We start from the raw sequence: 20,202 nt of genomic DNA, 5'->3' as shown, positions 1-20,202 counted from the left end.
TAGCATTTGAAGATAAGATAATGCTGCAAGGTCTAGACAAATATGTGTCTGTAAAAGCAAGCTTAAGCTTGGTTAGATAAACCTGACGTCAGTGGAGCAGTGACTGTATCGAAGTGACATGACATATATGGAAGATTTTACAGCTAAGAAGCAGACTGGCCAAACATTAATCTCTCTCTCTCTCTCTCTCTCTCTCTCTCTCTCTCTCTCTCTCTCTCTCTGGCATGTCCGCTTCTGAGTCAGAATACTTAATCCCTGAAATGCTACAGTGGATCATGTTTGTGTGTGTGTGTGTGTGTGTGTGTGTGTGTGTGTGTGTGTGTGTGTGTGTGTATAGCTTCTTGATGGCTTTTAAAGTTAACACAGAGAGTAATACAGGAATGAAAAGAGTCCGGGAGGCTTCACTCTAAATAACTCCAACATTGGTTTGAAGTTCAAAAGTATGTTCAGTGCCATTATAGACGTTTGAAACAAGACGACATATACTTCACGCCTTAATATGATTTCCTCCTCGATTTCACTTGTCAGGTTGGAGTTTGTTAGATGCAGTGCAAAAGTTTTCACGGGCCAAAACTGTGACTGATACAGAGGGAAAAAAGACTACGAAGAGTATTTACACCGGGCCTTCATAACTCATAAACATTCATGAGTACTACATAATAATTTCATTAAGTAACACTGGAAGAGATATTAAGATAGGTGGTAGCTTATTAAGATTAGACCGGCGGCTAAAATCTAATATCTATCAATAGATCGACAATGAAGCTATTAGCTTTGAGCAATGCATTATATCACAAGCTCTAATAAATGGCATAATAAAAATATAAAAATTATGTTGGGTAATTGGCAGCTGCAGTCATGATTTCAATTATTCTAAGTGTTAAAACCCCACAAAACGTACAGTTCTGTCATCTGTTGTTGTTTATAAGTTGTACTTTTATTGTATAATCTGTATATATATATATATATATATATATATATATATATATATATATATATATATATATATATATCTGGCAGGTAATGTGAATAACATTGATTATCTCATTACAGTGGCAGCTGTCGAGGGGTGGTATATATAAAGCAGCAAGTAAACAGTCAGACAGTCAGTTCTTGAAGTTGATGTGTTGGAAGCAGGAAAAATGGGCAAGTGTAAGGATCTGAGTGACTTTGACAAGGGCCAAATTGTGATGGCTGGATGACTGGGACAGAGCCTCTCCAAAACGACAGGTCTTGTGGGGTGTTCCTGGTATGCAGTGGTTAGTACCTACCAAAAATGGTCCAAAGAAGGACAGTCTGTGAAGTGTCTACAGGGTCCTGGGCGCCCAAGGCTCAATGATGCACGTGGCGAGTGAAGGCTAGCCTGTCTGGTCCGATCCCATAGAAGAGCTACTGTATTGTGGCACAAACTGGTGGAAAATGTTAATGCTGGCTGTGATCAAAAGGTGTCAGAGCACACAGTGCATCACAGCTTGCTGCTTATGGGGTTGCGTAGTACCACCTACCTAAACATTGTTGCAGAGCAAGTGCACCTCTTCATAACAACGGTATCCCCTAATGTCAGTGGCCTCTTTCGGCAGGATAATGCGTCCTGACACACTGCAAAAATCCTTCAGGAACGGTTTGAGGAACATCATAAACAGTTCAAGGTGTTGACTTGGCCCCCAGATCTCAGTCCGAGCGTCTGTGGGATGTACTGGACAAACAAGTCCGATCCACGGAGGAATCCACCTCACAATTTACAGGACTTAAAGTATCCGCCTCTAACGTCTTCATGCCTGATTCCACAGCGCACCTTCAGTCGTCAGAGGGACAACCGGTGAATCGGTAGAGTTCATTATGTATCCAGCAGTATGTGTATCCTGTTCATCACATAGCCTATTTAAGATAAAGATGATATGTCAGATAAATGGAGAAAAAAAAAAAAGGAATGGATAACTCATGGAATTTTCATACTTCATTAATGTGCTTTTAGTTGAAAACTAATTACATGAAAGATAATAAAATGAAAAAAACAACAACAACAAAACAAAACAAATGAAAGCATTTCATTAATCCCCAATCATTGCTTTATAAAAGATTTATGCAATCATGTGTGTGTTTATGTGTTGTGTTATAAATGCCCAATGTAGGTCACATTCAAATTAAGTGTTACCAAAAAAAACCTCACAAACTCACAAGCTGGACTTTTACAAGATGAATAAAATGATGTAATTTTACAATGTTTTGCATTATTGTAATAGAACAGTCTGGTGAGAGATCTGGGTTTGGAGTTTCACCAAATATCTCATTTATCTGCCCATATTTTCCTGTAAAAACTTTCAATCTGACCGCATGAAGCGCTTGTAACTTCAGGGGTGCATTTACTTTAGACAAAGCTTGCACTGACAGACTCTGAGAGGAGATATAGGAATATCTTCTGTCAGGAGATATTACGTTCATTTTTTAGTTTGTATTTGTGCAGTTGTAGGTCATCCATCCCTGAGTGCTAACCCATCACATGGCACAATCACACACACACACACACACACACACACACACACACACACACTCATTCACACACTACAGACAACTTGGAAACACCAATCAGCCTACAACTCATGTCTTTGGACTGGAGGAGGAAAACAGAGTACCCAGAGGAGACCTCCAAAGCACAAGGAACGCATGCACGCTCCATGCACACGGGGTGGAGGTTAGAATCGACCCTGTAGATGCGAGGCGAACATGCTAACCACTAAACCACCATGTCCCCCAGTTGTGGGTTGTACAGTGCAAAAACGAATTGCCGCAGTGAGTCGTAATTTGTTAACCGAGTACACTATTTAATATTTAGGAGCCTTTAGGGTTCCTCAGTCGTGACTCTGGGGGAACACTTAAAGGTTTTCGAACACTTTATTGGAGGGTAAGAACCCCAAATTATCTAGTGAACTCGTAGAAAACCCCCCAGAAAAAACACTTTTTATTGGCAATGATAAAATTTTATTAAGCCAAACTGCTGTGCACAAGTGTGTGTGTGTGTGTGTTTGGGGGGGGGGCATCCCATCCTGGGACTCATTCCTGCCTTACCCCCAGTTTTCCCAGGATCCACCAGCACCCTGCCCAGGATAAAGTGCCTACCAAAGATGAACAAATGAATGAATTTAATTTTGCTTGCAACATTCCTAGTGTGTCTGGATCTTGAAACCAGTTGAAACCAGTGCTGTATGTACTCTTTCACCAGTATGAGAGTGAATGTAATATTCAGGGCTAAATTCAGAGCTGAAGGTGTTTATAAAACATTGCAAGAGTTCATCCAATCTTGCTGACTGCTGTAGGTCTTCATTAAACACAATGTCCTGTGTGGATTTAAAAAAGAAAGAAAGAAAGAAAGACAATAGATGTTCCCTTTGTCACAGCAGAGAAGGCTAGTCGCGGTTAAACTTCCGTCCTCCCCAGCTAATAGCCATGTCGAGAAGTCATGAATATGCAGCAGCTCATTAGCATATTCAGCAGCTCGTGCGTAGCTGGCTGTCCCGAGCAGAAAGCGAGGCAGGATCGCGAGCGCTGCACGAACCCAGGGGCGGATATCGCGCGAATGTGTTTTTCTGTGCGAAACGGAGGAAACACGCCGAAAAACGTCACCACCGAGGCGCTTTCTCTGCTCGCCGTTTTGTCACCTTGTTCTTCAGCGAACCTTCGGGAAGCACAGCGCGGTGTGCGGTCTTGTTTTGGTTGGAGAAACAAAAGCGGTAAAAAAAAGAGAGAAAACCCCACGGGGAAAGGTGTTTGTGTGGTCGTACGGGACTCGAGGCGGCGCGGCGCGGCATGAACGCCCGCTCACCGGCCCTGTTTTGGGTGAGAGACGGGAGCGCTCGGTTTAACCGCGACATGCACCGATAAACAAAGAGGCGGCTACTTTCCTGTCCGTTAACTCGCCCGCAGACTGAACTCTTAAAAAAATAATAACAACACCGAAACACTCAAGAAAGAAGGAACGCGGGATAAAGCTGCCGTGGGAGCGGGTTGGTCTCCGGAGCTGGTGTGCAACAACATAAATAATAATTAAAGAAAAGCCACGATGATGCCCTCTTTTGCCGTCCGGATCCTCGTTCTCGGCTTGTGCGTGCGCGGCGCCGCGGCTCAGGCAGCGTCCACTGCGGCCGTGTGCGCGCCCGCGTGCCGCTGCGACGGGGACGGCGGTGCTGACTGCTCCGGGAGAGGACTGAGCTCCGTGCCGAGCGGCCTCAGCGCCTTCACCTACTACCTGTGAGTCATCTCTCTCTCCGCTCCACTCACAGCCACCAGCTCGTGCTCCTGTAGTCGAGGTCATGGTTAAGGGAAAGGGAAAGTTTTCCACACACACAGGGTTGTAAGGAGGTGAGAGAAATCCCACGGACGAGTACAGTGTTTCAGGATCACTGTAAATGAAGTCTGGAGTGCTGAATTAGTCTCGAGTTAACTCTGTAGTGATGATTAACTCTTGCAGTGAATTAAACCTTGATAAACACATGAAGTAACTCTTAGTGCTGAATGAACTAACTCTATTACAGTCTAGAAGGAACTATAGTTGTGAATAACTCGGTTAGTCTTTAATAATTAACCTTTATAATAATGAATTAACTCTGGGGCGGTTTTTAATTAACACCTGGTGGGGAATTAACTCTTGTTTATAGTCTTGAATGAACTCTGTAGTGTTAAACCCCCATACACCCGTGAAGGAACTCTTAGTGCTGAATTCACTTTGTTACAGCCTTGAGTAAATTCTATAGTGGTGAATTAAACCTTCATACGCTTGTGAGTTAATTCTGTTACAGGGTTGGATTAACTCTACAGTGGTGAATTAACTCTGTAACAGTGTCGACTGAACTCTACAGTGGTGAATTAACTCTGTAACAGTGTCGACTGAACTCTATAGTGGTGAATTAACTCTGTAACAGTGTCGAATGAACTCTATAGCGGTGAATTAACTCTGTAACAGTGTCGACTGAACTCTACAGTGGTGAATTAACTCTGTAACAGTGTCGAATGAACTCTATAGCGGTGAATTAACTCTGTAACAGTGTCGAATGAGCTCTGTAGTGGTGAATTAACTCTGTAACAGTGTCGAATGAACTCTATAGCGGTGAATTAACTCTGTAACAGTGTCGAATGAACTCTACAGCGGTGAATTAACTCTGTAACAGTGTCGAATGAACTCTACAGTGGTGAATTAACTCTGTAACAGTGTCGAATGAGCTCTGTAGTGGTGAATTAACTCTGTAACAGTGTCGAATGAGCTCTGTAGTGGTGAATTAACTCTGTAACAGTGTTGAATGAACTCTATAGCGGTGAATTAACTCTGTAACAGTGTCGAATGAACTCTATAGCGGTGAATTAACTCTGTAACAGTGTCGAATGAACTCTATAGCGGTGAATTAACTCTGTAACAGTGTCGAATGAACTCTATAGCGGTGAATTAACTCTGTAACAGTGTCGAATGAACTCTACAGTGGTGAATTAACTCTGTAACAGTGTCGAATGAACTCTATAGTGATGAATTAACTCTGTAACAGTGTCGAATGAACTCTATAGTGATGAATTAACTCTGTAACAGTGTCGAATGAACTCTGTAGTGGTGAATTAACTCTGTAACAGTGTCGAATGAACTCTGTAGTGGTGAATTAACTCTGTAACAGTGTCGAATGAACTCTATAGTGATGAATTAACTCTGTAACAGTGTCGAATGAACTCTGTAGTGGCGATGTAACTTTGTTACAGTGTTGAATTAACTCTACAGTGGTGAATTAACTCTGTAACAGTGTCGAATGAACTCTGTTACAGCCTTGAATTACCTCTATAATAGTGAATTAACTCTGTTACAGTGCTGAGCTAACTATATAGTGTTTAATTCATTCTTTGTTACAGTGTTGAATTAAGTCTGTAGCGGTGAATGAACTCTGTTACAGCCCTGAATTAACTCCATAATAGTGAATTAACTCTGTCACAGTGCTGAGCTAAGGATATAGTGTTTAATTCATTCTTTGTTACAGTGTTGACTTAACTCTATAGTTGTGCATTAACTTCCACAGTTTTCCGAAAACTTTTCTTAATGTGACGATTAAAATGAAATTACAGCCAGTCCAAAATCTATGAGTTCAAACTAAACACCTTCTGCATGTAGCGCAGCCTGTAGCACCATGCCATGTTTCTGTGACAGGACCATTGTTTTCTTTGGACAGAAATTGGAACGAGTGACTACTCTGGCCAATAACCAGTGCAAACAGCCATTTCCCTAAGTAGAGCAGGGGAGGTGGGTATGTGTGTGTTTGTGTGTGTGTGTGTGTGTGTGTGTGTGTGGGGGGGGGGGGGGTGTTGTGGAGTGGAGTGTGCAGTACTATTCCCGCTTTATTAAACACCTCTCAGACTGGCTGCTGAAGTTCGGCAACCCGAGACAGGGCTTTTTATGTGCCTCAGACCGATTCTCAGCCCATTTTTTCCCCCCAGAGCATTCCACACACTCGTGCAGGAGCGGATTGTTGCACTGTAGGGTGTTGAGGTTATACAAGACTCGTGTAGATGTTATAAAATGTCTAGTTCTGTACTGCTGGTCCTCATATACATTTAGTGTAAATGACGGGTTTCTGGCTTGGCTCATGGACAAGATGAAAACCTTTGCTTGATTAAACACCACCATACAGTTTAGTTTGTAACCTCTTTACAAGCGCATGTAGGGAGGGAATGCGTGAGAGACTGATAAGCACAGTGAAGTGAATCTATACAGCTTGTTAAAAAGTAACGGCAGTTAACTGTTTATTTGTTTATTTTTATTTTAAAGGAAGTGAAATAGTGATGTGACTGGATTCCTGCTGTAACATTCATTTGACATAAGTGACTCTGTGCATATAAAAGTGAACTCTACCTGATTTCAGGCTACCTGATTTGAGTTCTTTCGGCTGTAGAATAAGGATATCTTCAAAACTCATCTTCTCAAAAACCACAGAAGTGGATAAAGTCGTGTGAAAGCCAGTAGTCATAACAGTTCTTTAATATGACATTATATAAAGAACAAAACACTTCTGGACGTGTTCTCTATCAGAGAAATAATCAACAAAGTGGATTATTTTCCAATAACAGCATGTCGTGAAGTGTCCATGTCCGTTATTCCTCTTATAGCACAGCAATTTGTCATTGATTGCAATATTTAACTTATGAAAGACCACCGTGTCATAAAGCTGATTACTTTTAATGTTGTGTTACGTCTGCAAAACAAATTACTCCCCCCGTGTCACTTAAATGATAGCAGGGATAAACTGTCGTTCCTTCACGAACGTCTCTCTTTCTCTCCGTTGTGAAGTTGATGAGATAAAAATGGAGCTCGTCGTAGTACTGAACCAAAATCCAAGCAAAGGTCTCCGTTCTGAAGACTTTCCTGTGGCACGAAGTGTTCCTGACGCTGGAGACTCTGTCCACGAATGATAAATAAACATCTCCTTACCAAAAGGATCCAAATTTGAACCGTTATAGGTTTTTGATAAATCTGATATTTAAACTGAAAAACTGTGAAATTGTTAGGCTTAGATTCTACGATTTGAATTACCAGACACTGTTGTCAGAGCTGCTGGTGTAGAAAATAAATCGATGCCTTCTGACCAGGCGGATTTAATAATTCAGCAGCGCTGTGGTTTTATTACTTTATTCAATTCTCATGAAAGAAAACAAAAACAAATCCACACAGAAGCCATGCTTTGGTTACACAATAAATAAAACACACACACACACACACACACACACACACACACACACACACACACACTGGTGTATCAGTTATTGTAGCTGTTAAAGTGAAACGTTGTGCGTCAATAGCAGCATTCATTTTTATCGGAACATCTCCACCAGCGTTTTTTTTTTCTTTATTTCCGAGTTACTAGATGACTCTTGACTTACATTTTCACACACTTCTGTCCTGTCAGGCCAGCGGTAGTATATCACCGAAGCCCCTCCTCGTTAAAGCGCACTTCTCTTTATTACGTCCCCACCCCACTTCCTCGAAGTAGCTCTGCACTGCATCTTTCCCAGCCTGGCCGTTTTGAAAGCAGCTTACCAGAGCTCTAGAAATATCTTCGGCAAGCAGCAGAGTGTAACCCAACGCCAGGCTAAGTCCAGTTTGCGGAAGTGATAAGGCCAGAAATAAAGCCAGAGTGTTAACACTCACCCTGGCAGTGGCCATCTTAGATATAGCAGCGCGATACGGAACGGCCGCGCACTCGCATGACCTGTACAGACAGGTCGGATCCACTTCGACATTCACCTGGGCTTGGCACACTACCTTGACCACTTTAATGAAATTCTTTTCGAGCAGACTTGGACAAGGTTTACTTATTAGAAAGGAGAAATGATCAGTTTTGGCTTTTGGCACTTGGTGTAATTGTCTTTTGTGTTAAGTGAGTAATAGAATGAAAATTGGTGACGGGTGAGGAACATGATCGGTGAGACACAAGTCAAGCCCTTAAAGAAAATTTACACTGCTTGCGGCAATAACCCTTTATTTTTTTAATGTCGTTTCTGTTGTTTATTAGACTGACCAACCAAACCCAAAAACCCTTAACCATACTAGAACATTTTTTTAAGAGTGTTATTGTAAGACTCTCTCTCTCTCTCTCTCGCTCTCTATCTATCTATCTATCTATGTATATATGTGTATATATAAAACGAAAGAGACACTGAAGGTATACTGAAGCTCTTGGTTCGAATCTGATCTTTAGTTATGCTCTCACTGTGTCTGTGTGGCCTTCCTCTGGATTCTCCGGTTTCCTCCAACCCCCAAATACACACACGTAGGTGGATCGGCTATTCTAAATTGCTCCTAGAGATGAACGAGTGTGTGAAAGTGTTGTGTAGGGTGCCTTGTGATAGCCTGGCGTACATGTGTATATATATATATATATATATATATATATATATATATATATATATATATATATATATATATATATATATATATATATATATATAATATAATATATATTATACATTTATAATTTTTTTTTTTTTTTTTTTTACTGAACATATGACCTGCGCATTGTCACCTGTTAGCACAATTATAATACTTACATTATAAACAAGGCATTGATTTTGACTGACTGTTTATATTTATGCTTCTGCGGTGCCCAGTTATTGACAACGTTCCTGATCTAATTATTATGAAATATAGACCAGGCTTAATGGGACAGATTAGAGATGAAATAACGCCAATAAAAAAAAGATTACTGCTTGCTGTATTGCTTAACTGTCAGTCAGTACCAGTCATGGCTTGAATGGCAGGGTTTGTCATGATCTGAGAAATGCCTTGGCGAACTGCCGGCTCACTGCGCCGCACGCCTTATTGCATTTCGAGTATTTATTTATGTCATTGAAAATAGTAGGGCACCTCTCTGTGTCTCTGCTCCGAATCTCCTTCTGCCGCCGCCGCCGCGTCTGTCCTGGAGCGAGAAGGAGCGAGAACTGCCGGGGAAAATTGAATTAAGAATATAGAAAAGCACAGAATCAGATTTATGGAAAGCACGAATGAGAGAAAGGAAAATAAAAAGAGGGAAGTGCTTAGGTGTGTGTGTGTGTGTGTGTGTGAGTGTGTGAGTGAATCTGGTTGATGATTATCCCCTCCTGTGCAGATAGCAGCTCCAAGGCTTGTGTGGTTAATAAAGTTTGCACAGTTGCAACAGGTTGTTGCGCAACGGCTCAGGTTAATGATCCACCGCGCAAGGCGGGGCGGCAACGGCGGCTCACTGACGGAGAACTCCAGCTAAAGGAGCAAATATGCACAGCCTTCGCCTCGGCACTCAATCGAAACCTTGACCTTGAACTCCGATGAAAATCGCCCATAACCTATTACAGCGCATGTGTGACCTGCCCTTTGCAGATAACGCGTACAAAGCATGCATTGTGCATTCAGACCATGATATATGGAGATTTACTGATACAGATACAGTGCCTACGTTTCCAAGAAGATTAGTACCAGGATTACTCGAATTATATTGTTATATTGCTTGACTTCAATTTCAAGCTGTTTGACCCTCACCACTTTGATGCCATCTTATCTTTTCCGTCTCATCCATCTTAGCGCAGACTCCCTGACTCTCCGTGCTGTGTATGTGTGCGTGAAGCGGCGACGTCCCCTCCCTCGGCAGTCTGTCCACGCGCCATTAGCAGCCCCTTGTTTCAGACTCACTTGAGCAGTTCCTCATCCAGAGTAAGGAATGTGCCTTCGTATCCCGTTAAGCAAACAGAGGCGCCATGTTGTGCTGTGTCTTAAAGGCCCGGGGAATGGACGTGACGGTTGTGTCCGTCCAGACAGAACACACACCTTGAGTTTTGCACACGTGCATTCATGCAGGGCTTTTCAAGCGCTTTTCACACAAGACGTGGGGACCAAACGTGCGTTTGTGCACGAATCAGAGCTGAAACGGAAAACCACACGGCTGGACTAATGCACTTTTAATAGCGCTTACAGGAGCCGTGATACGGGCGAGTTTGAAGGTCACAGGAGTGACGGTTTGAGGTTTTCTAGCCTGTTTCCTCGTACCTTGGGCTTGGGTTTTAACAGGTTTTATGGTTTATGGTCTGCTTTATTGATCTCGCAGATATTTAGGATTGGGTCCAAGCATTGGGGACCAGTGGTGGGGGTTGGATGTGTGACTTTCCAGGCTCTAGTTTGATCTGTACTAGTACTGTTGCATAAAGGGAAATGGGTGTGGAATATATCACTATTCAAGCACAGTACAAGCACATTTTCCCCTGAATTACACGATCTGCTTCGACTGTCCTGCTCCCAGTAAAATATAAACAGCTGCATTTATTTTTTTGGTTCCTGGAACTGCTTGAACGCTTTAAAGGTAGGGTCAGAGATTTTTAAGTCAGGACATTTTTCCTAATTCCTAATTACTTTCCAGCAGTTGTAAACATACCTATTTAGAGGAAAAACTTTGGTCGCTGGGGTGCCCCAGGCTCTGTAAATAGGAGGAAAAAACAAATAAAGTGGACCACCAACATTGAACCAGTCAGGACAAGAGGTGTCTGTACGTGCATGTCAGTCACGTCTCCTGTCAGTTCAGGACTAGAGTTCAGAGTTCAGGTGTTTTAGCCTTGGTGATTTGCTGGCATGGCTTTGGATTGGAGGGATGTGTTTTTGTTTGTTTTGAGATTCGAAACAGCTAGCTTCAGCTAACCTCGGTTACAACTGCTCACTATATCTTTTAACAGGCCTGTGAAAATGTTCTCACAAAGCACTGACACTGGAGTCTTCTTCCATAAAGGGTAAATAAATGTAAATAAATGTTCTCATAACAGAAAAACGCACCTCATTAACAGTTAAATGCACATCTCTTTGTTAATTAACAACGTTGTAAAGAAAATCTGCTTATCGCCAAGTTCCCATTATGTGGCCATACACATCCCTGTGAAAAGCTGTTACTATAGTAACGATAACAATAACAAGCAATTAATATAAACCTGTGATTTGCCTCGCAGCCAGAACTGCTGACAGAACTGCTGTTATAGAAACTTAATCATACTTAATCTTCTGGCCAATCAGAATCAAGAATTTAACAGCACTGTGGAATAAAAGGATGTCACTTTTTATGGCATGTGTAAAGGGTTGTATTACACCTGGCCCTCTTTTGGATTATCCCGACATCTGCACAGGTATACAGTAAGTGTATAGGAAATGTGCACATACTGGATTTCCCTTCCTACGGAATATTAGAGAGAGGTGATGTGATGAAGTTAGAATGATGAGCGTTTATACTTTTTAACCTGCGTGAAACACGTACACACATACGCTTCCAGTCGAAAGTTTTGTGAACACCTGTTTTCATCATTTTTGGTTAAACTTCAAGAAATAAGCACACCAGATATTGACTTTGATTCATTTATTTCTGTTCACTGCTCAGAATCGTATTTGTTAAAACGTAGACACGTTTAATTTCATTATTTTTTCAGGCACGTTTGCTCTACAGCATTTCTTTGCACGTGTCTTTGCAAGACTTTCGCACAGTACCGTATAGGCGTTTGTATTCCGAGTTAATCCAGAAGTGGGCGTGGCCAAAATGGGAAGGTTTTTTTTTTTTTTGTAACCCTTTATTTTGTAATTATTATTGTTTGTTTGTTTGTTTGTTTGTTTATGTCTGCAGCATTTTCTAACTAAATTAGTTTGTTCTATTTCCCAAAGTGTCAGGTCTGCACCATCAACAAACTCCTTTTCCCAGAACACACCACGGCCTACAGGCATGGCTGCCTCGAACTACACATCCCAAAGGCCACTATCGCTAACACGTTCCCAGTCACCTGACTTCTAACACACACACACACACACACACACACACACACACACACACACACACAACTGTTTCACATTTCACTATCACCACACACACTATTTAAAGAGACTTTGGTTCATTCGCAAATTGTGAAGTAAACGCTAAGCTTTATCTCGTACAGCTGATTTTACCAAGCCGTGCTTAAGCCTGTACTGATCATTCTGCTTTTTGACGCTTTTGCCTGTTGTGTATATATATTCACGTGTTTTGTTTTGCCTTCTATGCCCTGTTTGTACCTTGCCTGACTTTTGCCATTTCCTTGACCACGATTTTGTATTGCTTTTTGAATTTCTCTGCTGGCTCGTATTAAAATTCACGCAAACTGCACTCGCATCCGTCTCAGCTCGCATATCCTTGACACAAAGCGTTCTCCTAAACGAAAATGGAAGCCTAATCTAAAACCACTGCAACCCAGAACAGGCAGTTACTAAAGATGAGTGAATGCTGGAATCACATCCATGTAAAAGCATGAAAGTTAAAAAAAAAAACAAAAAAACTTAACACTCGGGCTCCTGCATTGCGCAACAAAAACAAATGTCCTATTGTTGGGAGAGCGTGATTTCAAATCCCAACTGTGCTGTAGTCATCTGTGGCCCAGGGCCAAGTGAGCAAAATTGGCCATATTCATTCTCTCTCTCTCGCTCTCTCTCTCTCCCTTTCTCTCTCTTTCTCGCTCCATCTTGCTCTTTCTCTCTCTCTCTATTGTGTCAATCATAATGACACTAGCCAATCACGGGCATTCGTTAGCTCATGTATGTGGAAGAGGGTAGATAGCGCTTTCCTCAGAGCGTTACACTGCCCTGTGATGCAGCATGAGCAGGAGTTCAAACTGTTTATTTATTTATTTATTTATTTATTGCCATCACATGTGACCGAGTGATGGAGGAGAGCTGGATAGGTAATTGGCAGGTGACCAGATTTGGGATTTGGGAGAATCCAAATGTTCATCCCTAGCACGCAACATCTTATGGTTGACACTAACACTAATTAGTCAACTGTAAGACAAATCAAGACTTACAGTAACCTAGTCTTCCACTAACCTCTTCACCAAACAAGAGCATTCACATTTAATAAAGCGCTCCTTTACAATCTGAGCATGAACAATGAAGTCCTTATATATAAAGCTTGAACACTTTTTTCTTTTGTTAATTGTTTATAGTGAGATAACTACACTTAAAGGTTATTAAAGCTAACATAAAAAAAAACCTGTCAGTCTTGGACGAGTAGTAGATCATGGAAGAGGAGAAAGAGCACACATACACTAGCTCGCTGTTGTCTCGTGTTTGTTCTTGGCAGCTTTTTTTTCCCCTTTTTTTCTTTGTAAAATTGTGACAGCTTCTTCAGGTCAGTCGTATATTTAAAACCGTGGACGCGGTGCAGCTGTGCAACACTTCTCACTTCCATTCACACTCTTCCTCCCTTTACGGCAACAGAACGAGGATAACTTTATAATAAGTTATGAGGCAAGCAGGACATGCTGCTCATTGATGGAGAAAATATGGGGAGAGAATACGAGAGTGTGTAAAAGTCTGGCTCACGAGTCCTTGTCTGATATTTGAGCTCATATCGCTTGCCAGATATTTGTAATTGTTGTTTTTTTGCCTTTTTTTTGTCTCCACAGTAATTACAGCTGCACCTTTAAATCCATTTTCAACCCTATAAAAGCTGATTTGTTGCGATTACTTTAATTGTTTATGGAGTCTAATTGCAGGACTCATTAGAGTTGCCCAAACCTCATTTTGCACCGGTACAGCGTTTCCAGTCATGTTTATTTTTTTTGTTGGCGTCTGGAGCAAAATGTTAAAAATGATCTAATGTTTTTCTCATACACACCAAATCCCAGAGTGTAATAAAAATGTGAAATTGGACTTTATAATTACTCAGATTCTTGAGTTATTACTTGTTTGATGGTAAGCAGAAACAGCTGTGAGGACTGTGAGAGACACAATAGCTTAGCGTATTTTTTAAAAAGACTTTTATAAGACTGCTTATAAAACTGGTGATATTGACATTTTAAGGAAAAAACATCTACGTCTAGAGATGATGCATAAATTTACAGATTATCCAGCTGACCCCTGGAATAACTAGGAAATGTTAAAAAAATTTCTAAGTCCCAGTTATACCATGGGCTGACCCCTGGTACAGGGGTACTTTTGTAATGTATTATTATTATTATTATTATTATCATTATTATTATTTTTAACCCCTAACTGCTCAAGATGACCAGTGTGATACATTAATTATGTAGGACAGCCATTATGGAATCAGCATTTTTATTTTCCAGTGGATGAGAGCCATATAGGTTGTAATAAAAAAAGAGGTGTGGTGCATAACTAGTTGGGGCATAACAAACCACAGTGTACATTATAACCATAAATCACAAGGCTCATTTTTATCGTAGACGTTTCCTTGTTGTTGATTACGTGAACCTGGTTTATTGCTAAATACGCAGACTCGAACTTGCCCTTTAATATCATCGTCAGTAAATTGCTTACAATAACTTGCCTTTGTTTTGTTGTTCACTTCAGTTCGATTAAAAGGAAATACATTTCAATTTTAAATGTAGTACAAATACTAATATTAATAACTGTATTGTAACAAGAGATGCAGTACCACAAAGCAGCTTTTATGCGGTAATAGAAATACAGTTTTCGATCTAAGCTTGGGATCTAAAAAATGTAAGCTTGAGGTTACAAGACAAACTTGACACGTTGCTTTTTTCTAGCAAGAATCATCTAACACCCACCCGTTTTTGTAACAAAATTAAACGTATCAGCTAGTAGCTTATAAATCCAGTTCAACCAAATCAACCAATCAAATCGCAGTTCAACCAGTATGTTTTAGCATTTATGATGTTGAAGCTGGGCGCACGGTGGCTTAGTGGTTAGCATGTTCGCTTCACACCTCCAGGGCTGGTGGTTCGATTCCTGCCTGTGTGTGTGGAGTTTGCATGTTCTCCCCGGGCTGCAGGGGTTTCCTCCGGGTACTCCGGTTTCCTCCTCAAATCCAAAGACATGTATGGTAGGCTGATTGGTAGGCCTATGTGTGTGATTGTACCCTGCGATGGATTGACACCCTGTCCAGGGTGTACCCCGCCTTGTGCCCGTTGCTCCATGGGATAGGCTCCAGGTTCCCCGTGACCCTGTAGGTTAAGCGGTATAGAAGATGGATGGATGTTTGGATGGATGACGCTGTCCTGTTCGCCGACATGTTCTAGGGCGTTTATTGTAATATTCTGGCTTTTCATTTTGCCTGTTAGAATTTTCTGGCTAGCGATGTTGGCAGCTCTGTACTTGCTTGTACCTGAAACCTTCTGAGCAGCTGTTCTAAAGTATTCAAACTGGTCAATCATGCAACGCAGGAATGTAAATAGAGATGTAGAGCCGTCATTGAATTGATCTTTAAATTGATCACCGTGAACTGAAACGCTGTCCCAAACCTGAGCAGTCTAGCGTTGCACTAAATGCTTCTGTTGTTTATTTGTGCGCAAGTTTAAAAAACAATTGTTTAGCTGGATGTAGATAAGAACATATCCAGATTTAAAAAAATTACTTAAAAGCCATATGAATAGTTACTTTTTCAAAATATCACTTAAATAAAATGAAGTGAATTTTCCGTCTAAAATGAATCGTATCTAACAATATTCACAAAACTCATGCAGTTTAGGCCAAAGGTTTGTGGACACCTGACCATCACAGCCAAACGTGGTTCTTCTCCAAACTGTAGCCACAAAGTTGGAAGCACACAGTTGTGTATAGAATGTCTTTGTATGCTGTAGTGTGGAGATTTCCCTCCACTGGAACTAAGAGACACAACGACAGTGCCGCTGTACACAAAGCGAGATCCATGAAGACATGGTTTGTCAAGGTTGGTATGGAAGAACTCGAGCGTCCTGCACAGAGCCCCGCCCTCAACCCCCCTGATGACCTTTGGGATGAACTGGAACACCGACAGCACACCAGGCCTCCTCACCCGACATGGCTGAGTGAGCACAAATCCCCACAGCCACACTCCAAATTCTAGTTGAAAGCCTTCCCAGAAGAGTGGAGGTCATCTTAACAGCAACAAGGGAACTAAATCTGGCGTGGGATGTATACCGTGTATATATATATATATATATATATATATATATATATATATATATATATATATATATATATATACATGCTGTATTGAGAATGTCTAGAGAGCTACAGAAATCAGATGAATAATTAATGTTAAGTCATGGTAATGGTCTCATACAGTCATTTAGAGATCTAATATTTTCCTCAAAACAGCCTTAAATCGACTGCCGTAAGTGTGGACACTGGTCATGAACAGGTTACTGTCTGGAAAAACGTGTTGCGCTAATGAGTAGGTCTGACGCAAAAGGCTTGACGAGGTCAAAGAGATTACAAGCATCAGTACAAGGCGTCTGCCTTCTCTGCTGTTAACAACCACCAAACTGAGGCACTGTGCAGTGCAGGGTGTAGAGTGGATTAATGGACATTTTGTGTTTAAGTGAGCCTGCAGGCTGTTCTAACGCTCTGACATGTTATCAGCATTGTAATGGGCCTGGCCTTGACAGTTCTTAGGATATAAGCCTAAACCGTTCATCATAGCTAGTACACTGCCAGAGTGATTGCTTTTTGGTCCAGGTACTCACTAATAAATCTTTAAACGTGAGACAGCCAGCGTCTGGGAAATATTTATGTCAATTTCTCGCATAGTGGCGTGATGTACTTCGGCTTATCGATGCAGCCAGCTAGAGACGGATTCCAGCTACGTTTCATGGGAAATACTTGGGATCCAAGTACTTCAGCGTCGCCACAGAAAAGGCAGCCTGTCTTTGTTTTAAAAGCTTAATGACGGTCACGCACGATACACCTCAGTAACTCTCAGCACTATAATTTTTCTCCTAGCTGTTGCACAAGTCCCAGCACCGAGTGCTCACATGCACTCAGTATGAAGAGTGTGTTCTCCTAATCAGTTACACACTCTGTGATTAACCACTGAACATGCTGAGAAATGATAAACGAGGCACCACAGCCCACGCTTCAATTCCGCGGTCTCGGTAAACCAAGCCGTAAACCTAGCATGCTCTTATTTACTTGCATTTATACCACAGCGCGGTTATAAATAAAGCAGAAGTTATCGATTAACAGCACGCCCCTGACAGTCGGGTCATTCGTCGTACCTCAGAATCACAGGTTTATGTTAATGCGCTTGTTTGAATATGTTAGCATGTCTATAGTAACTGCTGATTCACAGGTGACGGACAGTGCACATAGCCTAAGCTTAATACAGAACGGATTCTGCGAAACCCTTCGACGTTCGTTCAGTAACGTCTGATATTGATTGATACGGTGAGGGTTTCTGTCAGGGGGTTTATTTAACGTTTTTGAAAGGAGTGTCCAGTGTCAGTACTTTGAAACGAGCTGAGTTTATTCGTATCACGCCGACGTCAAGAGAACGTGAGAGAAGCAGTGTTTACAGCAGCTGTAATAATGTAAGTTGTTTCGCAGATGTTCCACAACATTACAAGTAACTATAAACTGATAAAAAGCATTACATGTCATTTTTTTACCTCTTTCGGATGCTCCCGTATAGCGGAGCAGCCATCCGCATATTGATTCTGGCACACTTTTACACTGGATAACCCCTTCCTGACACAACCCTTGCCATTTTCTGGGCTTGGGACAGACCACTAAGAGTGGGGTTGGTTCGCTGACCGGGATTTGAACCCGGTCTGTAGCGGTGAGAGCGCCGCATGCTAGCCATTGGGTAAGCACTACCTTAACTTAAAGTGCATCCTTTTACCGACGTTAGCAAGCAGACTTGAGAAGTACAAGGAGTTCATTAGGATTGCGCCTGGTGTTAAGTCCGCTTGGAAATAGCAATGTGAGAAACCCCCTGTCATAACGACCGCTACCGAGCTTCTAGGGTGAACGCCAACACCCCCGTCCTCTGACGCACGTGATGCCATCCAGCCACAGCTTTTTTTTCCCGCACTGCTGCAGACGCTGCATCACATGGCAGCATAACACACTCCGAAGAGAGCGCTGTCTACCCTCTTCTGCATACATGCGCTCACAGACGACTGCAATTGACTAGCGTCACTGGGATTGATGGGAGAGCGTGTGTACGCCATTCTTCGAGTCGTGTGCGGCGAACACGAGTACAGCTAAAAGGTCTCATTTACCAGCAAACATCACTGTGAAAGACCGCGCAGAGCATCTATCCATCTTCTACCGCTTACTCCTTCTTCAGGGTCACGGGGAAACCTGGAGCCTATCCCAGGGAGCATCGGGCACAAGGTGGGGTACACCCTGGACAGTGCGCCAATCCATCACAGGGCACAATCACATACACACTCACACACCCATTCATACACTACGGACACTTTAGACACGCCAAATCAGCCTGCCATGCATGTCTTTGGACTGGGGGAGGAAACCGGAGTACCCGGAGGAAACCCCCGCAGCACGGGGAGAACATGCAAACTCCGCACACACAGGGCCCCGCGGGACTCGAACCCCGGACCCTGGAGGTGTGAGGCAAACGTGCTAACGTCTGTGGAAGCTGGATGTTTAATAGTAACTTTAATATAGAACTCTGTATTCACTCAAATCTCTTGTTCAATCAGACAACCAGCACAGCTAGTTAAAGAATATCGCCATGTTACAGCAGCACCAGATATCTCCCTGCTAAAAATGCTCGTGTATAAAATGCAGCTGATTCACGTTTTCACGTTTTCACATTTTCCTCGTTGGTATGTTAAACACGGTATTATTATTTTGCTGGCACTTTTTAACAGCCGTACGTACAGGATTCATGTTGTGGATGGCGGAATGTTCCCTGTTATATTACCCACGTCCAGACAGTTTTGCTAGCTAAATGGCGTTCTAGCGAAACGTTTGAAAATACAGGGTGTCCCAAAAGTCTCCACACAGGGGACCACGTTCGCCAGGTCCACGTCAGTCGTGCCTTCATCAGTGGATGTTCGTGGACGTCCGCTTTTCGGTTGGTCCGCGACACTTCCAGGCTTTCTGAAATTGTTAATAAGTTTGGCAACAGTGTCGTGTGTGATGTGCTCGCCGTGTGTGTGTGTGTGTGTGTGTGTGTGTGTGTATATATATATTATAAACTAGCTTTGTGCCAGATGCTCCCTGGGATAGGCTCCAGGTTTCCCCATGACCCTGAAGGAAGGATAAGCGGTATAGAAGATGGATGGATGGATGGATGGATTATAAAGTAAGTATGAAAAACGTAGCTGATTTTGTTCATTTCCACTTTTGGGACACCAGGTAGATGAGGTATGAAGCGCTCAATTTTCTTATCTTATTGCTAAAAGAGCTTTTTTTTTTTTTTTTTTAAACACGCGGCGAGGTACTTGAGAAGTAGGTCTGAAAAACACTGCCTTTTGTCCAGCCAGCTTGGTTCCTGCGACAGTGCTTCATTAAAGTAGGAAATAACAGTGATTTGAGACGGAAATGTCTCTTTAGCGTGCACGGCTGAGTGGTCAGTGTTTAGCAGAGTGGCCTGCTGGGGACACAGAGTCTCGACAACCCAAACACCACCACAGGAGGCTGCGTGTGCGCTGCGTGCTGGAACGGTCAGGGATTCATTTTAACCCCAAGCTCGTGTGTGTGTGTGTGTGTGTGGAGTGGAGTAGACTGAACAGTTGGGCCTTTCTGGATAGTAGTAACAGGCTTTACTTTCCATTGCTTTCAATACGGCTCTGTTTATGTGGCACCTCTACCCTTCCTGTAGACGTGTGTGTGTGTGTGTGTGTGTGTGTGTGTGTGTGTGTGTGTGTGTGTGTGTGTGTGTGTGTGTGTTTGCATGTGAACAGTGGAGGGTTGTGTTTTGGGGAGATGTAGAGGTGATCTTC

At 42.3% G+C, this 20,202-nt stretch overlaps 1 protein-coding gene across 2 annotated transcripts in view; it reads left to right on the top strand.

The window, feature by feature from the left end:
* The first annotated feature begins 3,491 nt into the window (after positions 1-3,491).
* The window catches only part of lgr4 (leucine-rich repeat containing G protein-coupled receptor 4), an 80,699-nt gene continuing 63,988 nt past the window's right edge, over positions 3,492-20,202 (top strand). The window contains exon 1 of one of the 2 annotated variants that reach the window (XM_053676478.1): positions 3,492-4,245. In XM_053676478.1, coding sequence (XP_053532453.1) covers positions 4,058-4,245 — 188 coding nt within the window. In that variant the 5' untranslated portion in view covers positions 3,492-4,057. Of the gene's footprint in view, positions 4,246-4,337; positions 4,357-20,202 lie in introns of those variants that run through there. The other variant, XM_053676479.1, reaches the window with a different exon arrangement.

The sequence above is a fragment of the Ictalurus punctatus genome, chromosome 27, assembly GCF_001660625.3.
Source record: "Ictalurus punctatus breed USDA103 chromosome 27, Coco_2.0, whole genome shotgun sequence".
NCBI lineage: Eukaryota > Metazoa > Chordata > Actinopteri > Siluriformes > Ictaluridae > Ictalurus > Ictalurus punctatus.
Note: the sequence above shows the minus strand (reverse complement) of the source record. Positions and strands in the feature narration are given on the sequence as shown.